Source organism: Aotus nancymaae, unplaced genomic scaffold, assembly GCF_030222135.1.
Source record: "Aotus nancymaae isolate 86718 unplaced genomic scaffold, 86718_ANA_hifiasm-v0.15.2.pri h1tg000099l, whole genome shotgun sequence".
Taxonomy (NCBI): domain Eukaryota; kingdom Metazoa; phylum Chordata; class Mammalia; order Primates; family Aotidae; genus Aotus; species Aotus nancymaae.
Genome location: NW_026988514.1, coordinates 7,794,356 through 7,821,005, shown reverse-complemented (window position 1 = coordinate 7,821,005; position 26,650 = coordinate 7,794,356). Strand labels below are relative to the sequence as shown.

The 26,650-nt window shown below is 48.4% G+C and overlaps 1 protein-coding gene across 1 annotated transcript in view; it reads right to left on the bottom strand.

Moving 5' to 3' along the window:
• Positions 1-683: 683 nt before the first annotated feature.
• The window catches only part of DRGX (dorsal root ganglia homeobox), a 30,433-nt gene continuing 4,466 nt past the window's right edge, over positions 684-26,650 (bottom strand). The window contains exons 3-6 of the mRNA XM_012477473.2: positions 25,534-25,635; positions 21,934-22,112; positions 21,733-21,845; positions 684-949 (exon numbers count right to left, since the gene is read on the bottom strand). Of these exons, the coding sequence (XP_012332896.1) occupies positions 684-949; positions 21,733-21,845; positions 21,934-22,112; positions 25,534-25,635 (660 nt within the window). The remainder of the gene's footprint in view (positions 950-21,732; positions 21,846-21,933; positions 22,113-25,533; positions 25,636-26,650) is intronic.

The following is a 26,650-nucleotide window of genomic DNA, read 5'->3' as shown; positions in this document are numbered from 1 at the left end:
TCATGGAGTAGGTGGCCTGGGTGATGAGCCCGGCCCCCCTGGCCAGATGTGCCAGTGAGATCTCCTGGGTCAGAGCCACCTTGGGCCTCTAGGGCAGGCTATGTCCTGTTGGCCCCTCCCTACCCTACATCGTCTCACTTTCTAACCAAGCCCACAACCAATATTCTCCAACAAGAGAAAGGGCATTGCTGCTTGTCTTGGTCCAGGGGAGCAAGAGTCAGTTGGGGCCCCACCAGTTCCCCAGTTCTTAAACAATGTAAGGGGACAGGCCCTTTTCTTATCATGAAATTCAGCCCATGCCACAGTTTCTGGGGTTGACAGGACCTTCAAAGGCGGCCCAGGGAGGAAACAGGAAGGAAGATAGATAAGGAATCTACCTCCCTCCAAGACTCTGGGCCTGGATGGAAACCCCAGGGAGGCTCCTCATAGAGGGGGCTCTGCTGCCACCAAGTGCCATTGGGATCTGTTGCCAAAGAAGCCAGGGCAACACAGCCCCACTGGTGGGACTCTAGAGGGACCCTCCAGGTGCCAAGAGAGCTATGAGGCTCATTGCCCGTCCTGGGTCCATGCAGAGGCCCTGAGGCCAGAGGCTTCTCCTTGCTATTTGGAGAGTTTTCTGTAGGGGCTGAGGCTGGGAGAAGCAGGAAGCAGGGAGGGCACGCTGGGTGGGGCACTGTGGACCCTCATACACTCTTCTCTGCCTCGATCTGTTCCTTCGTGGGAGAGGTCTTGTCCTGGCTGCCATCTGGGGGCACCGGCTTGGCAGCAGGGCCAGGGCTGCTGCTGGTGGAAGGCAGGAGGTTGGCCGACTGCAGAACGGCTTCTGAGTGCTCGCGGGCCTTCATGCGCAGGGCGGCCACGCTGGCCGTGCGGTTACTCTGGCAGCCATAGGTGGGAAGGAAGGAGAGTCCCATGGGGTCTGGGACGCAGCAAGAGCACAGTGGGCCCCCTAGAAAAAGGAAAAACAACAGGCTGCCATCACTGTCCACTTTCCGCCTCTCAGGGCTGGGTGATATGGGGAACAGTCTGAGTTCTGAAGGACAGAAAGATTGATTCTCTCCAGTGCCAGATACTAAAGAGAGAAGGACAAGTGCTCAGAACCTCAAAGACACACAACTAAGGGGCCTAGTTAATAGTTCAAAGGATTGTCAGAGCATCAGAGACACCTGGCCAGTCCTGGCTCCCTTGCCAAGCAGCTGTGTGGCCTTAGGCCAATATCTTGACTTCTCTAAGCCTCAGTCTCTACATCTGTAAAATGAGGTAATACCTACATCATAGGATCATAAGGAGGGCCCCATGAAGTCATCCCACACTCCTAAACTGTGTCAAGACACCCCTAAGAACTCACTGGGGCACTGCAGGGATGCCTTAAATGGAGGGAAACCCAGCCAGCCACACGTGTCAGGTGCTGGGCCAGCTGCTGACTGCAGGCAGTTCCCAGCTTCACCACGATATCCTGCTGCATTCCTGTCAAGAATGTAATCGCTTTGTGAAGCTGGATTTTGCAAGCACCACACAAAATTCCACACTGGAATATAAAATATGTGGCAAAGTCTAATAAGATTCCAAGATTAGAGATGCTATACAAAGCTTATAAGGCACATAAGACCCTTAGAAAGGAATTTTAAAATGAAAGCAGTCAGATACAGTGGCTTACACCTATAATCGCTACAGTTTGGGAGACTGAGGTAGGAGGATCTCTTGAGCACAGGAGTTCAAGAACAGCGTGGGCAACATAGCAAGATCCTATCGCTACAAAATGAAAATAAAAAAATTAACCAGGCACAGTAGTATGTGCCAATAGTCCTAGCTACTCAGGATGCTGAGGCAGGAGGATCACTTGAGCCCAGGAGTTCAAGGGTGCAGTGAGCTGTGATTGCACCACTGCACTCCAGCATGGGCAACAGAGTAAGACCCTGACTCTAAAAAGTAATAATTTAAAAAAACATTATTTTGTAAGTATTACTTTTCAAATGGCTACTAAGTTGTCAGGGCATACTTAGTGAGCTGCTTGGACCTAACCACTGAATGAACAGAACTTTAACTGTTAAATATTGCCAATGGTCCAGGGGTGTCATGAACTGAGGTTTGAGAACCTCAGAGGGAATCAATTTGGAAATTGCTTAATATAGGTCCAAGACCAGGTCAGTCCTTCTCACCCAAGTATTGCCTCTTGACTGGTAATAATGGAAAACATGGAGATGGAATTTCTGAAGTGGTCCCAGCCAGGGCTGAGGTCCGTCCGCAGCAAGGTCAGCACCAAGGTCAGCACCCTTGAGTCCCAGCTCCCCTGCAGTCCTGGACAACTCCACGGGCTGCAAGTGAGATTTGAGCTGTTGTCCTGCCTTTCTGAGCATGCTCTGGAGTCTTTCCTCAAGTCATCAAGGGGCAGTAATTGTGAAACAAATGCCTGTGCTCACTGGGGTCTGGAAGGCCACCAAAGCCCAGTGCCACTTCTAGAGATCAGCCTCAGGGGCAGCTGCAGCTGCACCAGCTTTTCCAGCAGCTGGGATGTCCCCACCCTCCTTTCCTCAGACAGGCTTCCTAGTGCCAAAGCCAGGCACCTTCTGCTCCCCTCAGCCACATTCGAAAATCCTCCTCTTCCTTGCCAAGCCTGCTGAGAGGCAAAGGGAAGCTCACCTTTATCACTTGCTGCTCCTCTCCTCACATTATGGCCACCCTGAAGGTAGGCGTGGCTCATCTCCCTCTCCAGGTAAGGAAACTGAGGTTCCAAACTTGCACAGTTTATTGTAGAGATGGGGTCAGAACCTCCTGGTGGCCTTTCCCACTCCTGTGTTGTAATGGGAGGTTTAAATGCAGCTTCACCTTTTACCTAGAGTTTGACTGAGGGGCTGATCCAGTAGGCAGCAGATACCAAGACAAGTTTGAGGCAGCACACATGCAGAGTGTGCAAGGGAGCTCTGAGACTGGCCCCACTGCCCTGCAGGCCCACTGGCCTCTGGCCTGTCATGCATTTGGTCAAACCCCGGGACCTGGCTGCTCCACTTCTTCTAGGGGCTCTTATATAGGCATAGCCACACCCTGACACCAGTCACCGGGAGACTCTCATGAGGAATGGCAGTTTTTGCTGGGAACAATGCCTGCTATGAGCCTCAGGCCTTCCTGACAGTTAGGACCCACCCCCATGGGGCCTTGTCTCGCTTCCAAGTCTCCCTGCCCCAGGGTGCTTGCTGGTGAGGAGCACCTAAGGTATGAAGACACCAAGTTCTTAAGAATGGTGGTCCCCCTTGGAGCAGGTATGCTATAGATTTGTATTTTCCTTTCTGTGTCTATATAGAATTTTCCTTGTTTTTCTACAATGAAAACCAATTTCTTTTAAACTTAGAAACATAATGTTAATTTTAAATGAATTTTAAAAAGAAGGAAGGCCGAAGACAGACCCAGCAGGCACATCTGAGAGCAAAGATTGGCTGGGGCTACAGGCTCTTGGGGACCTGGAAGGGGCCACCGTCCTCAGGCTTAGCCCTGGGTAGCCAGCCCTGGATCAGGCCAGATGAGAAAGGTGGGCTCAATCCCTATCAGGCTGGTATTAACCCCAGTGAGGGACTTGGCTCCAATGTAAGTGTCAATGGTGAGTTAAATGCTCTGTGACTCAGTGGCAAATCCAGTCATGTGGCAGACGTAGAAGTGACAGAGCCTCCTTCCCCTGGAGCCACAGCTACAGATCATACCTGCAGTGGCCCCAAGAAAGTCACCCATAACTATACTCCTGGCCCTCAAAACGCAAACTTGGAAGTTAAGAGAAATAAGTTAACTCACAGAATCAAGGCTGCAGCAAAGTAAAGATTCTATGTGTGCGTAGCTCATCCCCACATACACACACACACACACACACACACACACAGCATTGGATTAATGGGAAACTGAGGACCAGGTGAAGCCAAGGACCCTGTGGTTAAAAACCATAAGGACTGTACATACCATAGAATATGACTCAGCCTCAAAAGGAAGGGAATTCTGACACTCGCTCCAACAGGGGTGAACCTTGAAGACATTACGTTAGTGAAATAAGCCAGTCACAAAAAGAACAAATCCTGCTGGAGTCCTCTTCTGTGAGGTTCCCAGGTACTCACATTCCCAGAGACAGAAGTAGAATGACACAGACCTGGGGTGGGGGAGGAGAAGTGGGATTTGTTGACAGGTCAGAGCTTCAGTTTTGCACCATGAAGAGTTCAGAAGATGGGTTGCACAACAGCAGGAATGTGCTTAACATGACTGAACCATACACTTGAAAATGGTAAAGATGGCAAATTTTATGTTATGTGTATTTTACCACAATTAAAAAGAAAATAAGATCATTCTTTTAAAAAAGTATACTGGCCAGAGGGGAGTTGAGGGCAAAGTGGCCCAGGAAGATGAAGTGCACACAGGGCAGAGGGGAATGTTTTTATGGTCCCTGCAGTGATCAAGAATCTCCAAAGCCCCTCAGGCCACCAAACACTCACCCAGCCACACCCAGCCTCACATCCATGGGGCTGGCACCTTCAACCCACTGTACCTGCTGGGTCTTTTCCTAAGGAAGGTTCGCAGGGTTTTCACAAGTCCCTCCAGCTCCTGCCCAGTGGTGGGGGTGTGAGGGAGTTCCTCAGCAGGCAGCTGACCCTGATAGGTGCACACTGACGAACAAGAGCCTTGGGGCTGGGTGCAATGGCTCACGCTCATAATACCAGCACTTTGGGAGACCGAGGTGGGTGGATCACCTGAGGTCAGGAGTTCGAGACCAGTCTGACCAATATGGTGAAACCCTGTCTCTACTAAAAATACAAAAATTAGCTGGGTGTGGTGGTATGTGCCTGTAGTCCCAGCTACTTGGGAGACTGAGACAGGAGAATTGCTTGAACCTGGGAGGAGGAGGTTGCAGTAAGCCAAGATGGCACCACTGCACTCCAGTCTGGGTGAAAGAGTAAGACTCTGTCTCAAAAAAAAATCCTTGGGCACACAATGCCATGGCTCCCTTTCCTTGTCTGCACCCCAAGCCTGGACTGCAGCGAAAGCATCCATCAAAGAGGGTGGATGCCTACAAGTGGACTCACAAACATGGGAACAGTCACACCCAGGAATGTGGCAAATGAGACCTGGCCGTCTGAAGGGAAGTCCTCAGAGACTGCCAAAGGGACTTTCCCAGGCCCTGCTGAGATGTGAGTGAGAACTGGGAAGATGTGTGGATCCAGGACAGAGGTCTGGGCAAGACTGAGAGAGGCCATCTGTGTAAGAGACAAGATTAAAAGCAAACGGGACAAATCTAGCAAGATGGTTGAGAAGGAAAAGTATAAAGTCTGTGATCTGCATCCAAAGATCCAACTGCACAAAGAAGACATGGCTCAGCAATCGAGCATGTGGTCAATACGACCACACAGTAACTTCACTGCCACCCCACAGGGTTGTAGGTATCCTTAACAGAGGCAGAACTTGCATAAAAAGGAAGGGTAAAGTCCTTCTCTCTTGTGTGACGGTCACACTCTGCTTTATGTCTCCCATCAACAGACACCTCTGTCATCACTCTAAAGAGAAAAGCAGTGGTGGGGACAGACACTACAGTGATCTGGGCACATACACATGTTAAATTGTCCAACAACCAGCATCTTCCTTGAATTCTATAGCCATTTTTTGCAAAGGAAAAAAAATGATTTTCACAAGTAGGATTCTTCAAAAACTGCCCCTTGATTTCTCAGTGATCTGACAGTACCAATATGCTGCCTGCACAAACAATTTCATGGACCCTGAATACTGCTGAGAACTTGAAATAACATGATGGATCTTCTGGGGTTCCCATGGTAACTCATTAGTAAATAGCTACTGAGTGAAAATCCAGACCCAAAGCTCATGCATTTTGGACGTGAAAAGTGTGCTCAAGTAGAGGCAGAGCACAGTGGTTCACACCTGTAATCCCAGCACTTTGGGAGGCTGAGGTGGGAGGATCGCTTGAGCCCAGGAGTTTGAGACCACCCTGGGCAACACAGCAAAACCCTGTCTCTACAAAATATACAAAAAAAAATTAGCCAAGCATGGTGGCAGGCGCCTATAATCCCAGTACTTTGGGAGGCTGAGGCAGGAGGATCACCTGAGGTCAGGAGTTCAAGATCAGCCTGGCCAATATGGTATAACCCCATCTCTACTAAAAATGCAAAAATTAGCCAGGTGTGGTGGTGTGCACCTGTAATCCCAGCTGCTCTGGAGGCTGAGGCAGGAGAATTGTTTGAACCCAGGAGGCTGAGGTTGCAGTGAGCCAAGATTGTGCCACTGCACTCCAGCCTGGGCAGCAGGGGAAGACTTCATCTCAAAAAATAAATAAATAAAAAGCCAGGTGCAGTGGCACTCAGCTGTAGTCCCAGCTACTAGGGAGGCTGAGGTGGGAGGATCGTTTGAGCCCAAGAGGCGGACTTATAGTGAGCTGAGGTCTTGCCACAGTGCTCCAGCCTGGATGATAGACTAAGACCCTGTTTCGAAAAAAAAAAAGAAAAGGAAAAGAAGAAGAAAAGAAGTGTGCTCATGACCCTCGCCAAATGCTTAAATATTCTCCTATGCGCAAAGTGCATTTCTAATGTAAGTTATCTGATTTCTAAGACTGCCACAAACTAGAAAGAAATGTGGCCACTAGTGGTAGATACATTGGTTGTTAATACTGAGAAAAGAGACAAAATTTTGTAAAACAGCCCAAAACATTCAAAATTTGTATACAGGGATTTGCATAGAGGCAAGCAGAGCAGTGTCCCAGGATGACCCGAAGCCATCATAGCTGCGACTGTGATCACATGACATGATGTTTGACAGGGCTTTGGAAACTGCACCAAGCCTGTGACTGTTAGTCATGGAGCCACTGAATTGGCCACAAGAGGAGCTAGTCACCCCCTCTTTATTACATCATAAGGTGACAAACACACTTAGAAAAGGTCTACCTCAAAACCAAGCCATCATTGTGGAAATCCTATCAACGAGTGACAATAGGAAGTCTCTGGGGCCAGAAAGGCCGGTGCAATTGGGCGGAGCAGAAGAAGGCGACCAGAAGAAGAAGGTGGTCAGAAGAAATCTGACCCATGGCCCCACTGCTAACCAGACATGGGACCCACTTTCATCTTCCCAAGCTTCAGCTTTTGCACCTTAACACACCAACTTTGGGGATAAATTCTATAAAGCACCTGGTACTTAATCCTCAAACCATTATTTCCACAACCCCATACAAATTAACAGACAATTCTAAGTCATAATTCACAGCTCATTCCAATTTCCAGTTCACTTCTATGACCAGCTGAAGAACCCAAGTTGTCCTGAGTATCTTTCAGAGGATACCACGATGGGCACAAGACCTGCAACAGTACACACACACACACACACACGTAACACTACACATATGCACATAGCGTGTACACGGTGACAGCGCTCACCGGTGCTGTGTACCCACCCTGCCTTCGGCACAAGCCCTACACTTTTTCACAGCTGTATTTGTTCCTTGGTGACATCTTCTCATCTGGCCAAAAAGTAGGGTAATTTATTCTGCCAAGAGAATTTTGAAGAGTAAGCCAAACAAACTTTCAAAGCCTCCTCTTAATTATTTGATTGCTAGACATGGGGCTCTAGAAGGGAGTAGCAGAGTATTTTTTCATTTTTGTTTTTTTTTTGTAATTTATCAAAAAGCTATCAAGTGCTTGCTTCAGCAGCACATACACTAAAATTTGAACAATAAAGAGAAGATTAGCAAATAATGTTTTTTAAAGATAAAAATTTAAAAAATTTTTAAGCTGTTATAAATGGGCTAAACATTAAGTTAGCTACTAAGGAAGTCACTTTCTTCAACAAAAAAACCATGAGTCAACCAATGGCCCAACAATAGGGAACTGGCTGAATAAGTTATATTCATATAGAACACACTGCAACTATGACAAATTATATTAAAGGCAGATATTTAGTACCATGAAAAAAGATACTAATGAAATAGGACAGTTAAAAAACAGGTAAAGGAACAGTAAAAAAACAGTAAGTCATCAGTTAGTTAACATATATTCCTTCTGGAATATGTACTCAAATGTAATACATACACATGCAATAGACTAAACGCTGATGTCCCCCCACCCCAAAATTCATATGTTGAAATTCAAGGTGACAGCATTGGGAGGTGGGGCCTTTGGAAGATGATTAAGTCATGAGCACTGAGATCTCAGGGACTAATGTCCTTTCATAAGAGACTCCAGAGGGTTGCCCTGACTCTTCGCCTTCCGCCATATGAGGACACAGCCAGAAGACACCCTCTATGAATCCAGTGCCCTCACAGGACACTGAGTCTGCCAGCACCTTGATCTTGGGCTTCCCAGCCTCCAGAACTGTGGGAAATAAATTTCCATTGTTTATAAGCCCCCAGGTTTATGGCATTTAGTTATAGCAGCCCAAACGGACTAAGATGTTCCATATCCACGTACAGTAACACATGTATATGCACATAGTGTACATATGTATATGTGTAGCCATAGACCACATCAATCTAGCATCATAGGTGTATTATTTAGAAATACAAAAATTTTAAATTTAAATTCTTAATTTAAACTTGTTAATTTATAATTTATTAAATATATGTTTATTGGAGATATATATATTCATAAATGACATTTTAAAATGTTCCAATAACAAAATATTCACAGTGGCTGGTGCTGGGTGTTGAGGCTATGAATTTTTTTATTTTTGTTTTATTGTATGTTTTGCTGTTTCTAAACTGACCAGGTATTGCTCTCATAGAAACGGTGTCCTCCTTGGGGTTTGTGATTTCCTGTCTCCTCTCACTCGGATGATGGCGATAGATGTTCTCCTTTAGCACAGAGTCCCACACAGGTTGCTAAGGAATAAAGACTGTGTCTTCACCACCCAGAGGAGACTCCAAGATGGCTAATGGCCTCCGTCTGCACTCAGGGTATTGACAGCAAACATGGGGCTGAGGGCCCGCCATGAGATTCACCAGCAACTTTCTGTTTATCTATCTTCCCTCCCCTTTGTATGGACCAAAGTCGGTGAGTCCCTTCCTGCCCGCCCCCACCCCGTGAACCCTCTAAAAGGCCATGACTCCCTCCCTCCCCCTGGCAGACTTGTGCCATCACAGAAGTCTATACAAGAGTCCTCTGGTCCTTAAATGCAGACTGCGAACACACTACTGCCTCCTGGACACTAAATTAAAACACACAATTTGATTTCCATTAAGTTACAGCAAATTCTGCTGAATTGATCTAATCAGCCTCCATTCCTATATGACATCATGCTTTAAAGGTTTGGCCTGAATATAAATACTTAATGTAATAAATACAGTCTGAAGTATTTGATCTCCTTGACAGTTTAATTGATCTACTACCAAGACTGACAGGAAAAATTAAGTTAGCTCTGTCTCTTTTTTGCCAGCAGCATCATAAAGGTACATGGACTCCAATGCTGGTGACAAGGAGAGTGCTCATACACGGATTTCCTGTTGAATGTTCAGGTTAGTGTAACAGAGCTGAACGGGAAATGAATGCATGGATTTATGAGACATCTAACGCAAACACCATATTTATTTCTTTTCACCATATGGTAAAATAAATGAACTAATAAACGTTTTGTGAGTCACAACATCAGTTCCTTATAGTTCACATGGAAAGTTTAAATGGTAATGCCTACAATATTTAACATATTTTTAGCTCCTGTGTTTAAGTACAGTCACCAATAATCAAACAAACAACAAGGCCAAATTCATGGCTTGGACACACGGTCTTCTACTAATGGAACTCCCGAAGTACTTTCTCCTCCTCTTGCTTTATGTTTCTTTCTTGTCTTTTCACCATGAGCTGTGTTTGCTTTCGCACATAGCTCACCTAACAAACTTGATGTATGTGCCACCCTGATCCACTCTCACAGCCCTGATTGCAGAACAAAACTGTCCCATTTTGGTACAAAGTAAACACTCGGTGAATATTTGGTAAAGGGAGAAAAGGAGAGAGAATCTTTCTTAAACAAATTGGCGTATTTTAGTTCCGCAAAGTTGCCATCTCCCAGGTTCTAAGCTTCCTCAATACCCCTCAGAAAGAAAAACTGTATTCTTAACAAAGTTACCCAGTCTGATTAATGCCAAAATCCTTGGGCTAATTTGGAAGGGTTTTTGGTGGAATCAACTCTAAATCCCACCCTTCCCCTGATTTCACCTATTATGTGTAAGGCCTCTGTCTCAACAATTACTTATTCACTCAGCAAACACTCATTGATGGGGATCAACTCAGCCAACCATCCCAAGCAGAGCCTTGTGCTGTGACACAGTCTCAGGGACAGTGCACGTGTTCTATTTCTGCTTGGATATCTTTGCAGGGTCAAACAAATAACGACAGCAGCTCCAGGATCCAAGGACCCCCAGCACAGCCAGAGCAGCCACAGGGACGCATGTTCCTGGCAGTCAGATGCCAATTCACACAACCCTCCCTCCTTCCAGTGGCAGCCAGAGCTCCACACGAGCAGGCTGCTTCTCCTGCTGCCTCTGGCATCAGCCAGAGCCTTCTGCTCAGCTCTGTGCACTCCAGGCCCCATTGATTAGCAGGAAGGGCAAACCCATCAGCACCCATAGGAAATGGCTTCTGGAAAGTGAGTTGCAATTTTTCTAGCCAGAAAATGACAGAAAGTGCCTGCCAAAGGAGCAGCATCAATATAGGGTGTAGGGGGCTGGAAGGTGGCACACCCGGGTCCCTGAATTGTTGTGCCTCTGACGTTCATGCTATGTGACCTTAAACAGCTCTATCTCTTCTCCAGGCCTCAGTTTCCCCCACTACATTCTATGGAAGAAGTGGTAACATGTTCATCAAGGAGATTCCTTACAAACCTTAAGTGCTGGATTCTCCACCTGTCTTCCTGACATCATCTAAGCATGGAGAGCCAGGGTTGACCCAGCCACTTTCCCCATGAGGAACGGCCACTTCTGTCCATTGAGTCCTCTGCTCCTCAAATACCCATATCCTCAGAAACAAGCCAGGGGCCCTGGGGGACTGTGTTGCTTTCCTGGAGCCCTATGTGCTGCCCACACACCATGAACCCCAGTCACTATGCCCTGGGTACTGGGAGACTCTCCCATGAGAGAGTAAATACTTGTAGGAAGTGGAAACCTCTGCCTCAGTGATCCAAACTTAAGCCCTATTCAAATCCCAAGTGACTTCTTGGCCTCAACATCATGACTCTAACAACAATTACCAGCACTTAGGAGGATTTGGATGTGCCAGATACATGGACATCATTAGTTATGGCCATTACAGTCCTTGCTTCACAAGTGAGGAGCCCAGCATCCACCCCAAGGTGGCCCAGTGTCAAGAGGGAGGCAGCACTGCCGGACTCCTTCCCCGCGTTCATGTTTCTCTCTGCCTGGGGGACCCTCACCCACTGCACAGTTCAAGCATCTCCTCTGGAAAAACTTCTTCCTGTGTAGAAAGTTCCTCCCTCCTCTGGGCTTCCCCACAATTTGTACACCTTTGCTTGCTTCTGTGAGAGTCCATGTCTGTCACCTGAGCTAGGATTCTTGGTGGATCTGTCTGTCTCTTCAAGCCCACCCCCTAGCCCACCCGACCCTTCAGGTAGGGATCAGTCTAATTAATTGCTAGATGCTCAGCCTATGATTCAAAGTCTGGCAGAATGTAGTTGCTCAGTGGATGCTGAATGAAAAACAGGAGAGCCTTAAGATCTCTGGAGTCCAGCAGTGGCCAGCAGTGCAGAGCCAGGGCCAATATCTTTGGAGTCTCCTAAAAGAGGACCTTCTCCAAGGCCCAGAGCAGCACATTCTTTCCTTCTTTTTCCAAACTGCATTACATTTTACTCTGCACCAGACTCTGTGCTAGGGCAAAAGTAGGTAGAAGGATCTAGAGGTGTGTTGGATGTGACTAGTGCTCTTAAAGTGTAAATAGTCACAACTGGAAGTATGGGTGGTCAAAAACAAACACTCCAACTCATGGCAGGGGCCAGCATAACCTTGATACCTGTGGCAGTTAGTGTCTGCAGTCAGTCTTCAATGGACCACACCTCCCAGTACTCACGCCCATGTGCAGTCCCCTCTGCCTGAGTCTGGGCTGGCCCAGCAATTGGTTTTAATCAGTAGGTGCAGCAGCAGTGACACTGTACCCATTCTGGGTGCGAGCCTTAAGAAGGCCTGACATTCTCTGCTTTTACACTCTTGGTACCCAACCACCATTCAACCCTACCCCAAGCTAACCATAGGAGAGACCATGTGGAGAAAGAGAGAGAGGTTCCAGCCTCCCAGCATCTCTGTCAAAGTTCCAGACACCTAAGTAATGCCATCTTGTATACACCAGGCCAGCTGTCAGCTGACTGCAACCTCACAGGAGATCTTAAGGAAAAGCAGCAGCAGAACTGCCCAGCTGAGCCCAGCCAGCCCTCGGAATAATGAGAGATAACATGACACTTGCTATTTTATACTAACTTTTGGGGCAAACACAGTTAAATAAGACCATGCCAAAACCCGGAATGGAGATTATAAGAAAAAAAAATCACAGGCCAATCTCCTCATGATCATAGCTGCAAACACCCTAAAGAAAATATTAGCAAACCAAATTCAGTAATATGCAAAAAGGATAGCACGTCACATCTAATTTGGGTCTGTTTCAGGAATGTGCAGTTGTTTTAACATTCAAAAAATGAATCAGTATAATTAATCCTACTAATATATTGAGAAAGAAAAATCATGCATTGAGCTCAACAGCTGCAGAAGTGGTGAAATCCAACATTCATTAATATCAGTGATTTTTAAAAATAATAAGATAAAAGTCTTAGAAAACTAGGACAGAAGAAAATATCTTTACTTGATAAAGGGTAACTAAAAAAATAAAGGCAGCAAACACAACTGTGAAACCCTGAGAGCTTCCTCATGAGATCAATAAAGCAACAGCCGGTCACACACACTATGTATTGCATGATTCCATTCATATGAGATGTCCACAGTCTACAGAGACAGAGGGCAGAGTCGGGGTTGCCCTGGGCTGTGCAAAATGGAGAAAGTGGAGAGTGACTGATGATGGCTACAGAGCGGTGAAAATGTCCTAAAATTGATTGTAGTGATGGTGAACACTCAAATGGTCAATATACTAAAAGTTATTGAATTGTACACTTTAATGGATGAATTGTATGGAACGCAATTTATATCTCAATAAAGCTTTAAAAAATTAGAATAAGACCAGATGCCTGTTTTCACCACTTCTATTCAATACTGTACTAAAGGTTCTAGTCAGCACAGTCAGACAAGTAAAAGAAATTGAAAAGAATAAGTTCGTAAAAGAATAGACAAACTGTCTTTATAGACATGCTTGTGTGTATACAATATCATAAAGAATCTCTGACTAAACCTAATTGCAACAAATCTTGCAAACATAAGTTGAGCCAAAGAAATCCAAAATTTGAAATGCTACAAATCTAAAACTTTTGTCTGCCAACATGACACCCAGATAAAATGTTCATTGGAGTGTTTCAGATTTAGGATTTTCAGATTTGGGATGCTCAGCCACTAAGTAAAATGCAAACATTCTAAAATCAAAAAAAAAACATGCAAAATCAGAAACTTCTGGTCCAAGCACTGTAGATAAGGGATACTAACCTGTACAGTGTTTCAGAATGCCTACTTCAGTGGTAAAGCTATGTCATCATAAAAGTCAACAGAGTGGTGTATTTAGTGGGGAGGACACCACTCCCCACTAAACAAGGCGCATGTAGCTGGGCGTGTGGGGTACAGGCAAGGTGACTTGGGGCCTTGAAACCATTAATGAAGTCATAGGTGCATGCTTCATGCATTTTTCTAATAAATATTCAATTTTACAATAAAAACATTATAAAAATTATTTTTAAATTTTTTTAAGCATCACGATTTTTTTTTAAATCACAACACAAAGGAAAGCATCATTAAAGAAGAAGAGGGGAAAGATGCTTTTGGGGGTCCTCAGAGGAGGAAGAGGTCACTTCTGACTCTGAGGTCAGCCTTTGTGGACAAATGCTACGGCCAATGCAGCTCTCAGAAGCTGGACACTTTGGCCTGGCCTGGAAGCCCAAGGGCAAAGGCCAAAGCAAAGCAAAATATTATTGGCTGACGCAGGGGCCTTGCCCTTAGGAAGACCATGGCCAGACCTCTGCTTGCACTTTCTCTCCCTGCACATCCCTCTCTTCATCCTCAAACACTCAGTGCAGGACGGGGACTGCTGCTCAATTGCTCATGTCTAGTGAGTGCCGCTGTATGCCTGCACCACGCGGGTCACGTGACCTACAGCAGCTCCTTCAGTTCTCACTGCATCCAAGGCCTCTGCAAGGAAGATGGGGCCAGACTCCAGCCTGCCTGTCCCCAGACTCCTCCCAGCCCGGATGTTACCTGCAACTGGCTAGAACCGTATCACCTCTCCAGAGGGTATGAGGAGGAAGGCAAGAAGCAGTCAGATCTTACTCCATTGTCCTGCCGCCATTCTCTGGCCTTGGGCCCCGACTCTAGGGAACTACACTGGGGACAAGGGTCCCCATCATGTCCACCTTGTCCAGCAGGCTGCGACCTCCCATCTGGGAAGGTCAGCTGTGATGCCACTGCTCGGCAGGCAGCCCTACCTCGTGCTGGGGGGTGGCTGTGACTCCCGTGGCGTGAGCACGCAGTGAGTTATGAAAGCTCTCCCCTGGCAGCTGTAATTATGTTCCACCTCACACCCAGCTCTGTGAATCACAGGTTAGAGGCAGCCCAGCTAAATGCACCAGGGAGAGCACCTCCTCCGCTGACTGTGGCTCTCCAGCCCCAGCGGCTTCCACCCGGCCTGTGGCCAGCACGTCCCAAGAACAAACCCAAGCGCCTCCCTGGCCATTAATAACCTCCTCTGCATTAATGAATTGTAAGTGCAATCCTGGCCATTAAGACAGCCTAAGAAAATTGTTTGTATCGGGACAGATTTTTCTCTGGATGCCCATTATTGTCATGTTAATCCTCCCTGCACAGGAGTAGGATCCTGCTTTCTTCTTCTTTGAGAGTTTCCATAAAATAAAACACACCCACAGTGAGCCCAGCAAGCCTGCCTGGCCATCCCAGAGGACAAAGCACATCACTTCATGAAGCCCCAGGGAGCCCCGACCAGGAAATCCTACTAAGGACATCTCAACATGGTCAAAAGTTGGAGCAAAAAGGGTTATGAGGAAAGGGCAAATTTCAGTAGCAATAAAGTTCAGAAAAATGGGAGAAGTTTTGGAGAAGAAGATACTTTATTGGGTCCTTTAAAAGTGAATGGGGTAGAGGGACTGCAGCTGGGCATGAGAATGGTGGACTCCGGTCAACAATAGTAGTTAGTGTTCAATGATGGTTAGTGACAGTATCACCTCCCACATGCTACACACTGTCCTGAGGGCCTCAAATGCTCTGGCTCAGGTTCTCCTCATTCAGTCTTACGAACTGAGTGCTATTATGATCAAGATCCCCGTTCTGTTGATAAGCAAGCATTTCAGTGATTTACTTAAGATGTGCGTGGCTAGAAAACAGAATAACCACGGTTCACACCAGGCAGGCTCTTGCTGGAAACTAGCTGTGCTAGTCAGCTGCCTCAGAATTAAAGGAGAAAATCTCTGCAAGAGCCTGGTTTCCGATTACCAGGCTCTGTCCCTGGTGGGCAGCTTTCTGACTTGAGGTGGCCAGTTGCCTCACTGCCTGATGGGGCAGCCCAATGGCCATCCAGGCGCCCACACAGTAACCCATGTGGTAACAGGCCTGCCACACCTGTACCCGTGGATGCTCCACCTGGCCACCTCACTGGAAAGGCCAGGACCTCTTGCCCAAAAAGGGCTGCCGTCTCCTACACCCCACCTCCAACCCTTGCCTGGCTCCCCCAGGCCCAAGCAGCCCTGTTGACCTTGGCAGCCACATCTTTCTCAAGCACGCTGAGAAAGATGCTGCCCCACATGCCCCAGCACCGACCCTGATGCCCTAGCATCCCTAGCACACCAGCCCCAGAGCTGTGGCTCAGCTGCCCCGACCCAACCCAACCGGCAGAACCTCAGAATCCCCAGCACAGCACGATGATGTGGTGCAGGTGTGGCGCACAGGCAGATTTCTGCCCCAGCCCTCCTGCTGTGGCAGTTCTGAAGTATGCGGATTTACAAGGACAGTGGTCATCTCCAGCCTGACCATGACTTCCCCTGACCTCTAGCTGCCCTGGGTCCCAGACCCCTGCCCTCAGCAGGGATTTCCGAAGCATGAAGATGAGTCTGTCTCATTTCCTAAGAAAATTATAATCCAGGGTTTTGTGCCTCTGGCTCCTCTTTGTGTCACAGCTCAGAAAAGTGGCAAGAGATTTTCTCCCCTTCCCATTTTCTAGGCCATTCTCCCCACTCAATGATCTAAAAAGTAAAAAGTGTGATCTAGATGCCCCGTGGAGTATTTCACAGGCATTCCCCTTGGAGGAGGAAGGAGTCCCCGGGATGTTCTGGGCATGTCACTGAGCTGCCAGGCCCAGGCTGTCCACCCAACTCATGTGGGAGGCAGGTGTGGCAGTGGCCCTGCAGTGCTGTGCTCTGGGAGACCAGTGTTGGGGGGGCCCCTGAGCACAAGCCTCTGCACTTAGAGCCCTTGACCTACCCCTGCCTGCCTTCCTACCTCTGGTGGTGCTTGCTGGGGAGCTGTTAGCCCAGATTCCAAGTGTGCTCCCATTTTTACAGCACTTTCTAAGACAAAGAATGTTCGGGCAAATGAATACCCATAAAACTACATTAAAGGACCTAAGAATTTCAAGGACCACTACTTAAAGGAACTCAGCAAACTCCACAACCCCTAAGCCAGTCCAGAAACACTCCTGAAGGCTCTCTCAATATGTGCAAGACTAGGACTTCACACCCATGACAACGATACCCAGAACCAAAAGACTAGGGCCCCCAGTTCAGAGTCCTCCGATTTGTAACTACACATAATGCTCTCGGCGGTGCTCCAATTGCTCACTGGGAGGACAGGTCTTGCCCTGGGGCATTGGGAGCCCTACATTGGCCTCATGTTCTAGCTGGGGGCTGGTGCAGCACAGAACATCCTTGGCTTGGATCCTTAATCACAGGGGAGCAGCACTTAGCGGGTATTTAGGGATGGGCCCAAACCTCTGTGGCCTACCCAGAGACATTTGCTGTCTTCCATCCAGGGCTATACGATCCCAGTAAGACCACAAAGCCTGGGGAAGGAGACTAGCACTGATTTGGGTCTGGGAGCTGAAAACAACTTTGATTCATTTCTTCTGGGTGAGTTGCAGGCTGCCACGGGCTTGGAGAAGTGATTGCGATGTCTGAGCTGAAAGGGGCCTCAGGGCTTATCCCACATTGATCCTCGTCTCTGGTTGTCCTAGGCAAGTCCAGTCCCTCCCTCAGTAGACTTTCAACTGTCCTCACTTGCCGGGGAGCAGCAAGGGGGGTGCCCAAGGCCTCTCATTGTCCCCAACCAGCCATGCTCATCCAGAGAAATGAATGAAAAAGTGGTGTCTGGGTGTGCCAGGCAGGGAGGGGAGGACACATCAGGAACTCGAGGATAGCAGCCTCCATCCCAAGGGGGACACCTACCCAAATCAGTGATGTGTGACCAAGCAACTTCCCCTCCACAAGCCTCGGTTTCTCATTTATAAAAGAGCTCAGTCAGGTGCCGTCTAGCACCAGCGTGCATGCTGCTCCAGTCCCCTAGTTGGCTAGCAGTCCCTAGGATGCAGTGTTTAGGCCCGAGAAAAAGAAAACTGGTTCAGCCAACAGCTCTGCCCAACCACCTTTGGGGATGCAGGAAGATGAGGGAGGCTATGTCATAGGCCAGAGCACCTCAAACTGAGCTAGGACCTAAAAAATTGGGGTCATTCCTTGCCCAGGCCTAGAATGGGCTGTGTGCTTAATTTCTGCAGCCTGAGGAAACCTAAGAAAAGGAGAAGACTGGGCTGCAAGGGTCAGAAAGCTGTGCTGGCCCCAAGCCACGTAACACATGTTCCACCCTTACTCCATCTCTGGGCATTCTCCCATAGGCACCCAACACATCAGTCATTCTCCAAAGGGGTCTGCTTCTCCTCCTCATCCCTGGAACTCTTTGAATATGCTATTCCCTAGCCCCGGAATCCTGTCCCTCCTTCTTCCTGGACGCTGTCTAGGCAGACTCTATCAAATCCTCCTTCTGTCTCCAGAAACCACCTTTGCAACACAGATTGTCATTGTGTGTGTGTGTGTGTGTCCCACCTGCTGGAGAGGGATCCCAGGGAGAATTGAACCCTGGGGATGTTAGAAGCTGATTGTGCTAGAGGCACACACCTCCCACCCAGGGTCCTGGGGCAGATACCTCCAAGGGCGAGGCAGTGCTGACCTGCTGATTCCAAGGCAGCCCCAGGGACTGGCAACTCAGAAGACCTCACTTCCAGAGGTGTCCCACAATGGAGTCAGGTAACTTCTAGAATGCAAAGTTGCCGCGACCCACATAAGTGATCCCAGTTTTACCCACTGGTTGTACAACTACGGACCCCCTCCCCTTGTAATCCTGACCACACTACCGTGAGAATTAGAAAGGAGGTTGCCTGGTAGAGCACAGGAGAAGTTTCCATAATTGCTCAGTTGCCTCCCTTTCCGACCTGACTTAGCTTGTTGGAGATTAAAAATGCACTGCTCGGAGAGGCCAGGCAGGAGTGGGCCATGGACGGGGAAGGTGTCAGGATGAGCCCAGGGAAGGGAGCTTTGCTAGGGGCAGGAGGCAGGTATGCAGAGATAACTCAGAAAGCACAGATGGGAGGGGTGGATTGAGAGCCCCTTGCAACCCAGGGCGTGTCACAAAATGGCAGAGCTGCAGCAGGACTTACCAATTCGGCCCAAAGACTTGGAGGCAAGATTTAACAGATGGAAGTTATTATCGACTGAATGCTTGTGTCCCTACCAAAATTCATAGGCTGAAATCTTGTGATGGCTTTCAGAGGCACAGCCTTGGGAGGACATTGGCTGTGAGGGTGGAGCCCTCGTGAATGGGACTCGTGCCCCCTTAAGAAGAGGCCTGAGAGGAGCTTGCTTTCTTTCCACAAGAAGTCGGCAGCCTGCAGCCCCAGAAGAGGGCCCTCACCAGAACCTGACCCTGCTGGCATCCTGATTGCAGACTTCCAGCCTCCAGCACTGTGAGACATAAACTTCTGCGTCTAAGCCACTCAGCATAGGGCACTGTGTTATAGCAGCCTAAACCAACTAAGACAGGAATACTTCAAATACAAAGACAAATCTCCAGTTTCTCTGGAAAATGCAGCAATTCTGGCAATGCAGCCTCCACATTCCTATGCAGCCATGATCAGCTAGCTGAGCAACGGCCGCCCCTTGCGTGAGCAAAGGCCCCTCAGCCTGCTTCTGCCCAACCCGACTCTGAGGGTGCCCCCAGCATGGCTCCTTGCATAGCTGCTTCTGGTGGTAGGGACATGTGCCTTCTACCCAGGCCTCTCTCAGAAGTGGGAAAATGACAAACAGACCCAGAGGGCCTCCTGTTTCAAGAAAAGGGAAAAAGAGTTCATTTGTAACTGGGGAAAAAGACAACACCTGCACACGCCCACTTCACACCTCACCTGCCTGACCCTGGAAACACTGTGTGTCGCCCAGCCCCAAGCGCCCACCATCAGCCTGACTAGTCAGGAAGGGGAACTCACAGGGGTGCGCTGGCTGCCCCTACAGTGCACAAAGACACATCCAAGTTTGGTGAGCACGCTGTGATTCCTGCCACCTCCACAGGGCCCTGCACCTGCCAAGATCCAGCAACAAAGGCAGCAACAGGGGAAAGCCCATCTCCAGTGAGGCAGGCATGGGGCAGGCTCTGGGGGTCACAGCAGAAGGGCTTAGGAAAGGAGCGAAGGGGAGAGGAAGAGGGAGGACAGATGTGTGTGGCCACGTTCACTCAGGCCAGTTGATCCAGTTCAGTGCTACCCCCTGCTGTCCACACCAGCCTCTGTCCTGGGTTGGTGCTGAGCTGCGAGCACCCCCAGGGCGTGGGAGCCATAAGCCCAGCTCTGTCTCCCTCTCGCACACTGCCCTCAGCCTCCCCGTCCTCCTGGCTGCAGTCTAGCCCTCAAGCCCCCTTCAGCCACTGCAGGCCTCATCAGCTCAGCCTATCAGAGACGCCATGGGAATCACTGCCTACTAATGAAGCCAGAGTGGGGTGAGAGGTCGTCATCTGTAAAAGAGAAGGTGACTCTCAGGAGCAGAGCCGGCCCTCACCAAAGCTGACAGAGCTGCATAGACATAGGATTGATTGCTCCTTTGCCAAGTCCAGCCCCTTAGATGATGCCAGCATCCCACTGGTAGTCTCCTTCTGGGTTCCCCTTCTAATTGGCTGCCCCCACCCCGTAGCCCCTGAGCAGCCCACTGTGTCTTGTAACTATGTCCCAAGGTTGCTCTATGAGGTTGGGGAGTGGGGGGTTCTATGTGGTCCCCCGACCACCTGGACCCTGCAGCTGAAGGAAGTACCAGAGCAGGTACTGAGCTAAGCCTTGTCCACTCACAGCAGCCAACTGAGCCAAAGGATGCCCCCAGCTGCCTGGACCACTCAGAAGTAGCCCCAGGCCAAAAGGGCTCCACTTCCTGCCGTGGAATCCAACTCAGGATCCCGGCATCCAGGGCCATCAAGCTCTGGTCCCCGCTGGGCACCCTCACCCTATCTTTGGGCACTCTCCCATGGGCACCCTCCTCATACCTGGAACTCTTTGCATATACTGTTCCCTACACCCAGAATCCCTTCCCTCCTTCCTGGAAACTGTCTAGGGAGACTCCATCATATTCTCCTTCTGTCTCCAGATACCACCTTTGCAACACAGATTGCCATTCTGTGTGTGTGTGTATGTGTGTGTGTATGTGTGTGTGTGTGTGTGTCCCACCTGTTGCAGAGGCACCCTCCTTGGGGGCAGGGAAACCCCAGGCCTTAGCATAGCAAGCAGGGGACACCCTAAGGGTATGTTTCCTACTTCCTATTAGCAGAAAAAAGCCTACAGCCTGCATCTGTGCCCCCACCTCCCAGACCCCCTGTGACAGACGAGTCCCCTGACACTCACTCCCTCAGACCCACTCTGGGGCCCAGCTTTGTTTCTGGCCAACGTAGCTGCGCAGCCCAGTCACTGAAAGAATAAATTTGGGGCCAGGATCTGAGAGACACTGGATGAGCCCATTCGGGTGAGGCTGTTCCAGAAATCCCAAGGGCCAAGCCCACAGGGGCTCCTGTCTCTGAGTCTAACAAAATGACCCTAAAGATTTCCATCCTTCAGATGAGACAACAGCCACCAAGAAGAGAGCACATCCTGGAAAACCACAAATCCTAACTGCTCAGACCTCGGGCCTCAGGGAACCAGGGGAAGGCAAGTGGACTGGCTGCACGCATAGAGAGGGAGCTGGGAGCAGGGATGATTGCCCTGTCCCGGCCCCACCCATGAGCTGCAGGTTGGAACCTAACCTTGTTGGCAGGGAGCGAGAGGAAGCTGCAAATGTGGAAGGTCACGGTGGGGCAGCCTCCTCTAGGACCAGTCCTTTGTGGGTGGAATGATGCTTAGGACATTCTCTCCACGCACAGGCTGCTTAGGAAGTAACTGAGATAGCATTGGACAGCACCAATGGCCCCAGCTGTGACTGACAGGAGGAGAGGAAGCTGCACAGGCCCAGATGCAAGGACAGCTGAGCAGAGACCCAGCCGGTCACACAACCTCCACCACCCCACAAGTTCGCGCCCGCCAGCCCAGCCAAGCCCAAACTCACCTTTGAGGGAGGCCACATGGGACAAGGCCTGGGCATAGGTGGCCGTGTTCAGGAGAGTCCCTGGCAAGCAGGAGGGGAAGAAAGGCCCTGCAGGACCCACTGTTCGCCCCAGGCTGGCAAAGGAAGGAAATCACATTGAGGTCTCGCCCTGTGTCTGCAGTGCTGCCTGAGGCCCATCAGCCCGGAGTCCCACAGCCTCACCTCTGCTGGGCCTCCAGCGCCTCCTTCTTGCTCCGGGCCTGGTCCCCAGGGGGCGGGGAGTTGATGTTTCTCACTGGAGGGGGTGTCACCTCCGCCATGGGCTCCTTGGCTCCTGGCTCCTGGTCCGAGGCCCCTCTCTCCGTCTTCCTCCATTTGGCCCTTCGGTTCTGGAACCAAACCTGAGTCCCCAAGGGAAACACACCCAGTGAAAATCAGACAGCAGGAGGGACCCAGAACCCTGGACCTGGTGCAGGACTCACGACTCACCCTGCAGCCTCCTCTCCACACTAAGCCCTCTGAACTACAGCGTCAGGCCCACAGAGGTCAGAAGATCCCTTAGGAGGTTAGAATAGGCACTTTTTATTGAACATTAAATAATAGAAAGTATCTGAATGCCCACAGTAATGGTAAAAGCACTGTCTTGTGGAAATCGTTAATATTGAGTCACACGCAAGTTCATTTATTTGATATGAAATGTATTTCCTACTGGAGTTGGAGGGTCACCAGCAAAGCAGCTTGTGAAACCTGACCCGAGGCTTCCTCATCACGAAGATTCACTCGCTCTTCCAGCAGCCGTGGCCTGGGTATCTGGGTGTGTCTGGTCTGGCCTCGTATCTATGACATCATCTTGATACACATCACGACATATTCATAATCAGCAGCCCAGTGCACCCATTAGAAACACTGACTCTGAGCCAGGTGTGGTGGCTCACGCCTGCAGTCCCAGCACTTTGGGAGGCCAAGGTGGGTGGCTCACTTGAGGTCAGGAGTTTGAGACCCACTTGACCAACATGGTGAAACCTCATCTCTTTTTGTAAAAACACCAAGGGTGTAGTTGTGCATGCCCGTAATCCCAGCTACTCAGGAGGCTGAGGCAGAAGAATCACTTGAACCCAGAAGGTGGAGGTTGCAGTGAGCCGAGATCATATCATACCAGTGCACTGCAACCTGGGCAACACAGTGAGACTCCATCACACACCCAAAAAAAGAAGAAGGAAAGAAGGAAGGAAGGAAATGGGGAGGGAGGGAGGGAAGGAAGGAACAAAGGAAAGAAGAAAGGAAAGAAGGAAGGAAGGAAGAAAAGGAAGGAAGGAAGGAAATGGGGAGGGAGGGAGGGAAGGAAGGAACAAAGGAAAGAAGACAGGAAAGAAAGAAGGAAGGAGGGAAGGAAAGAAAGAAAAGAAACACTGACTCTGGAGTCAGCTGTGGCTTAGAATTTGGGACCTCAGTAAATCTGGTTTAGAATCCACTGCATCCATATGAGGTAAGTAGTCCTGCTATCCCCATTTTACAGATGAGAAAATTAAGTACAGAGAGGTTAATTAACTTGCCTAAGGCCATCCAGGTGGTAAACGGCAGATCCACAGTTTGAAGCCCACTGGCTTGGCTGGGGACTGTGATTCAAACTGTTTGGGGTAATAACTGTGGCCACCCCACAAGCCTTGCTAGGAAGATTGGCATGCCTGCAAAACACTGAGCACAGGGCCTGATGCATAGCCATCCATCACGCAGTAGACATGTGCTCATGTCTTCTCTGTCATCCTCAGGTTACACAAAGACTGGTGATCCACCTTGACCTTAGCACCTTCTTAGAGGCAGGTGCAGGGCTCTCTAAGCCTTAGAAACCAAAACTGTATTCTGCAGGACAGCTTCATGGAGGCCAGGCAGCCCAGGTTCAAGGAGGTTCCAGAGGTCAGTGAAATCCTGCTGCAGTTTACTCCTTCCAGCAAAACCTCTTCCCTCCTCTCCTGGGAGATAATTCCTGGCTACAAAAAAAATGCTTGAGGAGACCTCCCATCAATTCCCCAGGGCATCCTCTCCTCCTCCCCGGGCTGCCAGCACACTGGCCCCAAAGGGAGCCTGGGTCCTTGAGACTGAGCCCTCTTCTGGGCTGGCCCACCTTCTCTCTTAATTTTCATTCTCCTTTAACTGGGCTTCTTTCTTTCTTTTCTAATTTAGTTGGCTTTTAATTGCACATATCAGCAACCATTGAATAATGATTTTATCTATATTCTAAATTTAGGGCAGTTAAATGCAAAGCAAAATGCAGACACTTTCTTGCGTCTTAATTGAATGAAGGTCACAGCTATAACAACATTTAATTGAGCTATTTTTCATTATCATATTTTAATGACTTTGCACTGACAGTTCGCCTGCTTCTGAGGAAAGAGCATGATGGAGTCGTTTATTTCCCTATTTAGTTATTGTTTGACAACATCAGCTTCGATTAAGACCCTGCTTTATAGAACATTAATCATATTTGAATGAGCAAGGGGTATAAATGTAAACACATCTCCCTTCCCGCCACCAAAGCCCACGTCCCCACATGGAGGCTCACTAAACAAACGCTTCACTACCATTGTCTGTCTGCATAATAGCCAACAACAGCCTAAACAACAATTCCCGGCTTTAATTGTCACCACCCCTATCTTACCCTTGCACCTTTCAGGGAGAAGTTATGATCTTCCACTTCTGAATGCTCAATAATTGTGTCATTTATCTCAATTTGCAGTTCAGTCTTTAGGCAGCTATTGGCAAGCTGGCATTAAAAAAAGAAAGGATAGACGGTATCCTGGCCAAAGGAGATTTTCATTTCCAAATAATAATCAGTTTAATTTGCCCGCATATGACCAATGATTCATGTTCAGATTTAATAATCAGGATCACATAATCTGATTATAGGGGAAATAATTTGTTTACAACCCCCAATTTACTGCTCAGAATTCCATTATCTCTCTTCAGCCATTGGTTTTTAAGAGATACTAACATGACCCAGGGGAACCCAAAGCAAACTATTATATTTCCTACAATTAGATCTTTGCATAGTCTTAACCCCAAGCTCCTACATAAAAAAGAACAGAAACAGCATGGAGGAAACCCCATAAATAAAATGAATATATAATTGTGCTCAAAGAATAGCTCGCCTGGAGAGGCGGCACTGTGAATCCCCTCCTCTCGCACTTGGGCACATCTGCTGGGCTCGGCCGGCGGGTTTGTGCGCCTAAACGTAATCACCGTGCAGCTTCTAAAGAGAAATCCTGTTTAGAGACGGTCACCGCAGGCCATACTCATCTCTGGAGCAGCTCTATCACAACTGCTCTTTAAAGATTTTTAAATTGCACGTGTTCTTCGGATCCACTTTGCTGAAAGAGTACGAGGGCAGGGGAAAAGTTGGACATGATGCAATTTCTGGAAAGCAGATCCTACTCTGCTTCCCATCTGAAAACGCGGTTCTCTGCAATTGACCGGCCTTACCCCAGAGTGGTCAGAGCTGCTTTGAGAATAGCATCTCAGCTCTTTTCTTCCTTTTTTTTTTTTTTCCAAAGCAAGGAAATGGATGTGCATTGATGTAATTTAGTACCTTAGAGACGCGGACAAATTAGTGTAGAACATTATCACTAGTTAATTATGAATGACCGATTAATCAACCTAATCTAATATTCCACATTATGTTGATGTTATTAAAGTGCATCATGAAAATGACAGATAGTCTTCATTTGCTTTCTTTGGCCAAATGTGCACTCTGCAGTCATGATGTCAAAAAAAAAAAGTTTGCCAGTTTTAATATTAGACAGTTAAATAATTAAAAAGAAGGTTTACCTGCACTCTGGCTTCTGTGAGGTTTATTTTCATGGCAAGCTCTTCTCTGGTGAAGACATCTGGATAGTGTGTTTGGGCAAAGACGGCCTCGAGAGCTTCCAGCTGGTAAAAGGAAAAAATATGCGCTGGTGAGAGGCTGTGGCTAGGTGAGAGGAAGCAGATGCATATTTCAAATCTCCTATGAGTGATAGGAAGCAGTTTCACAGATCAAATCGAGGAAGGACAGGGAGAAAAGAGCTCCTTGGAAAGATCCCACAGAATGAGAATTTCAACCAAGGATGACTTAAGAGCTAAGGCTTACTAACAACCTCAGTGCTCCCGCAAGAAGTAGAAATAAGAGAAGTGTGAATATTTATATGCATTTACATTTAAGTATCGTCATAGGAATCAAAAAAATGTAACGGTCACCTTATGAACAGTTAGTGTAACTGGTATCACTTTCACCATAGGAAGCAGGAGAACAGAAGCAACTTGCAGACGCCCTCAAGGTGTCACCCCACAAAACACCATAGGGATATTTGGGTCACCTTCCCAACCACTCCAGTTCGCTCCAAGAGTAGGACAGAGGCTGAGAGAGGGGAAAGAGCCCAGCTCTGGGAAACACAGCATCAAGGTCCCAGCTGTAGCCCTTCCACTTGTGGGAGACCATTACCATATACAAGTCAGCCAACTTCCAGGCATCCAGTTTTTCATCTCTGTACTGAGGATGAGAATGTCTGACCTGCCTTCCTCAGAGGGTCACTGTGAGGTTCAAATGATATTGCTGACATGGAAGTGTTCCCCAAACTATCAACTGCAGGCAAGTGGGAGAGAAGGTTGTTGCCTCTTCACTTATCTGGGATTACAAAGTTAAAGTCATCTACGCTGCCCTTACCACCCCGAGACAGATTCCTTGGCACATAAGTTGTTCAAGAAAACAGAAAGCTACAGTTAAAATAATCAATTGGTTTTTTTTTTTTTGAGACAGAGGCTCACTCTGTCGCCCAGGCTGGAGTGCAGTGGTGCAATCTTGGCTCACTGCAACCTCCGCCTCCCAGGTTCAAGCTATCCTGCCTCAGCCTCAAAAGTAGCTGGGATTACAGGCACATGCTACCAAGCCTGGTTAATTTTTGTATTT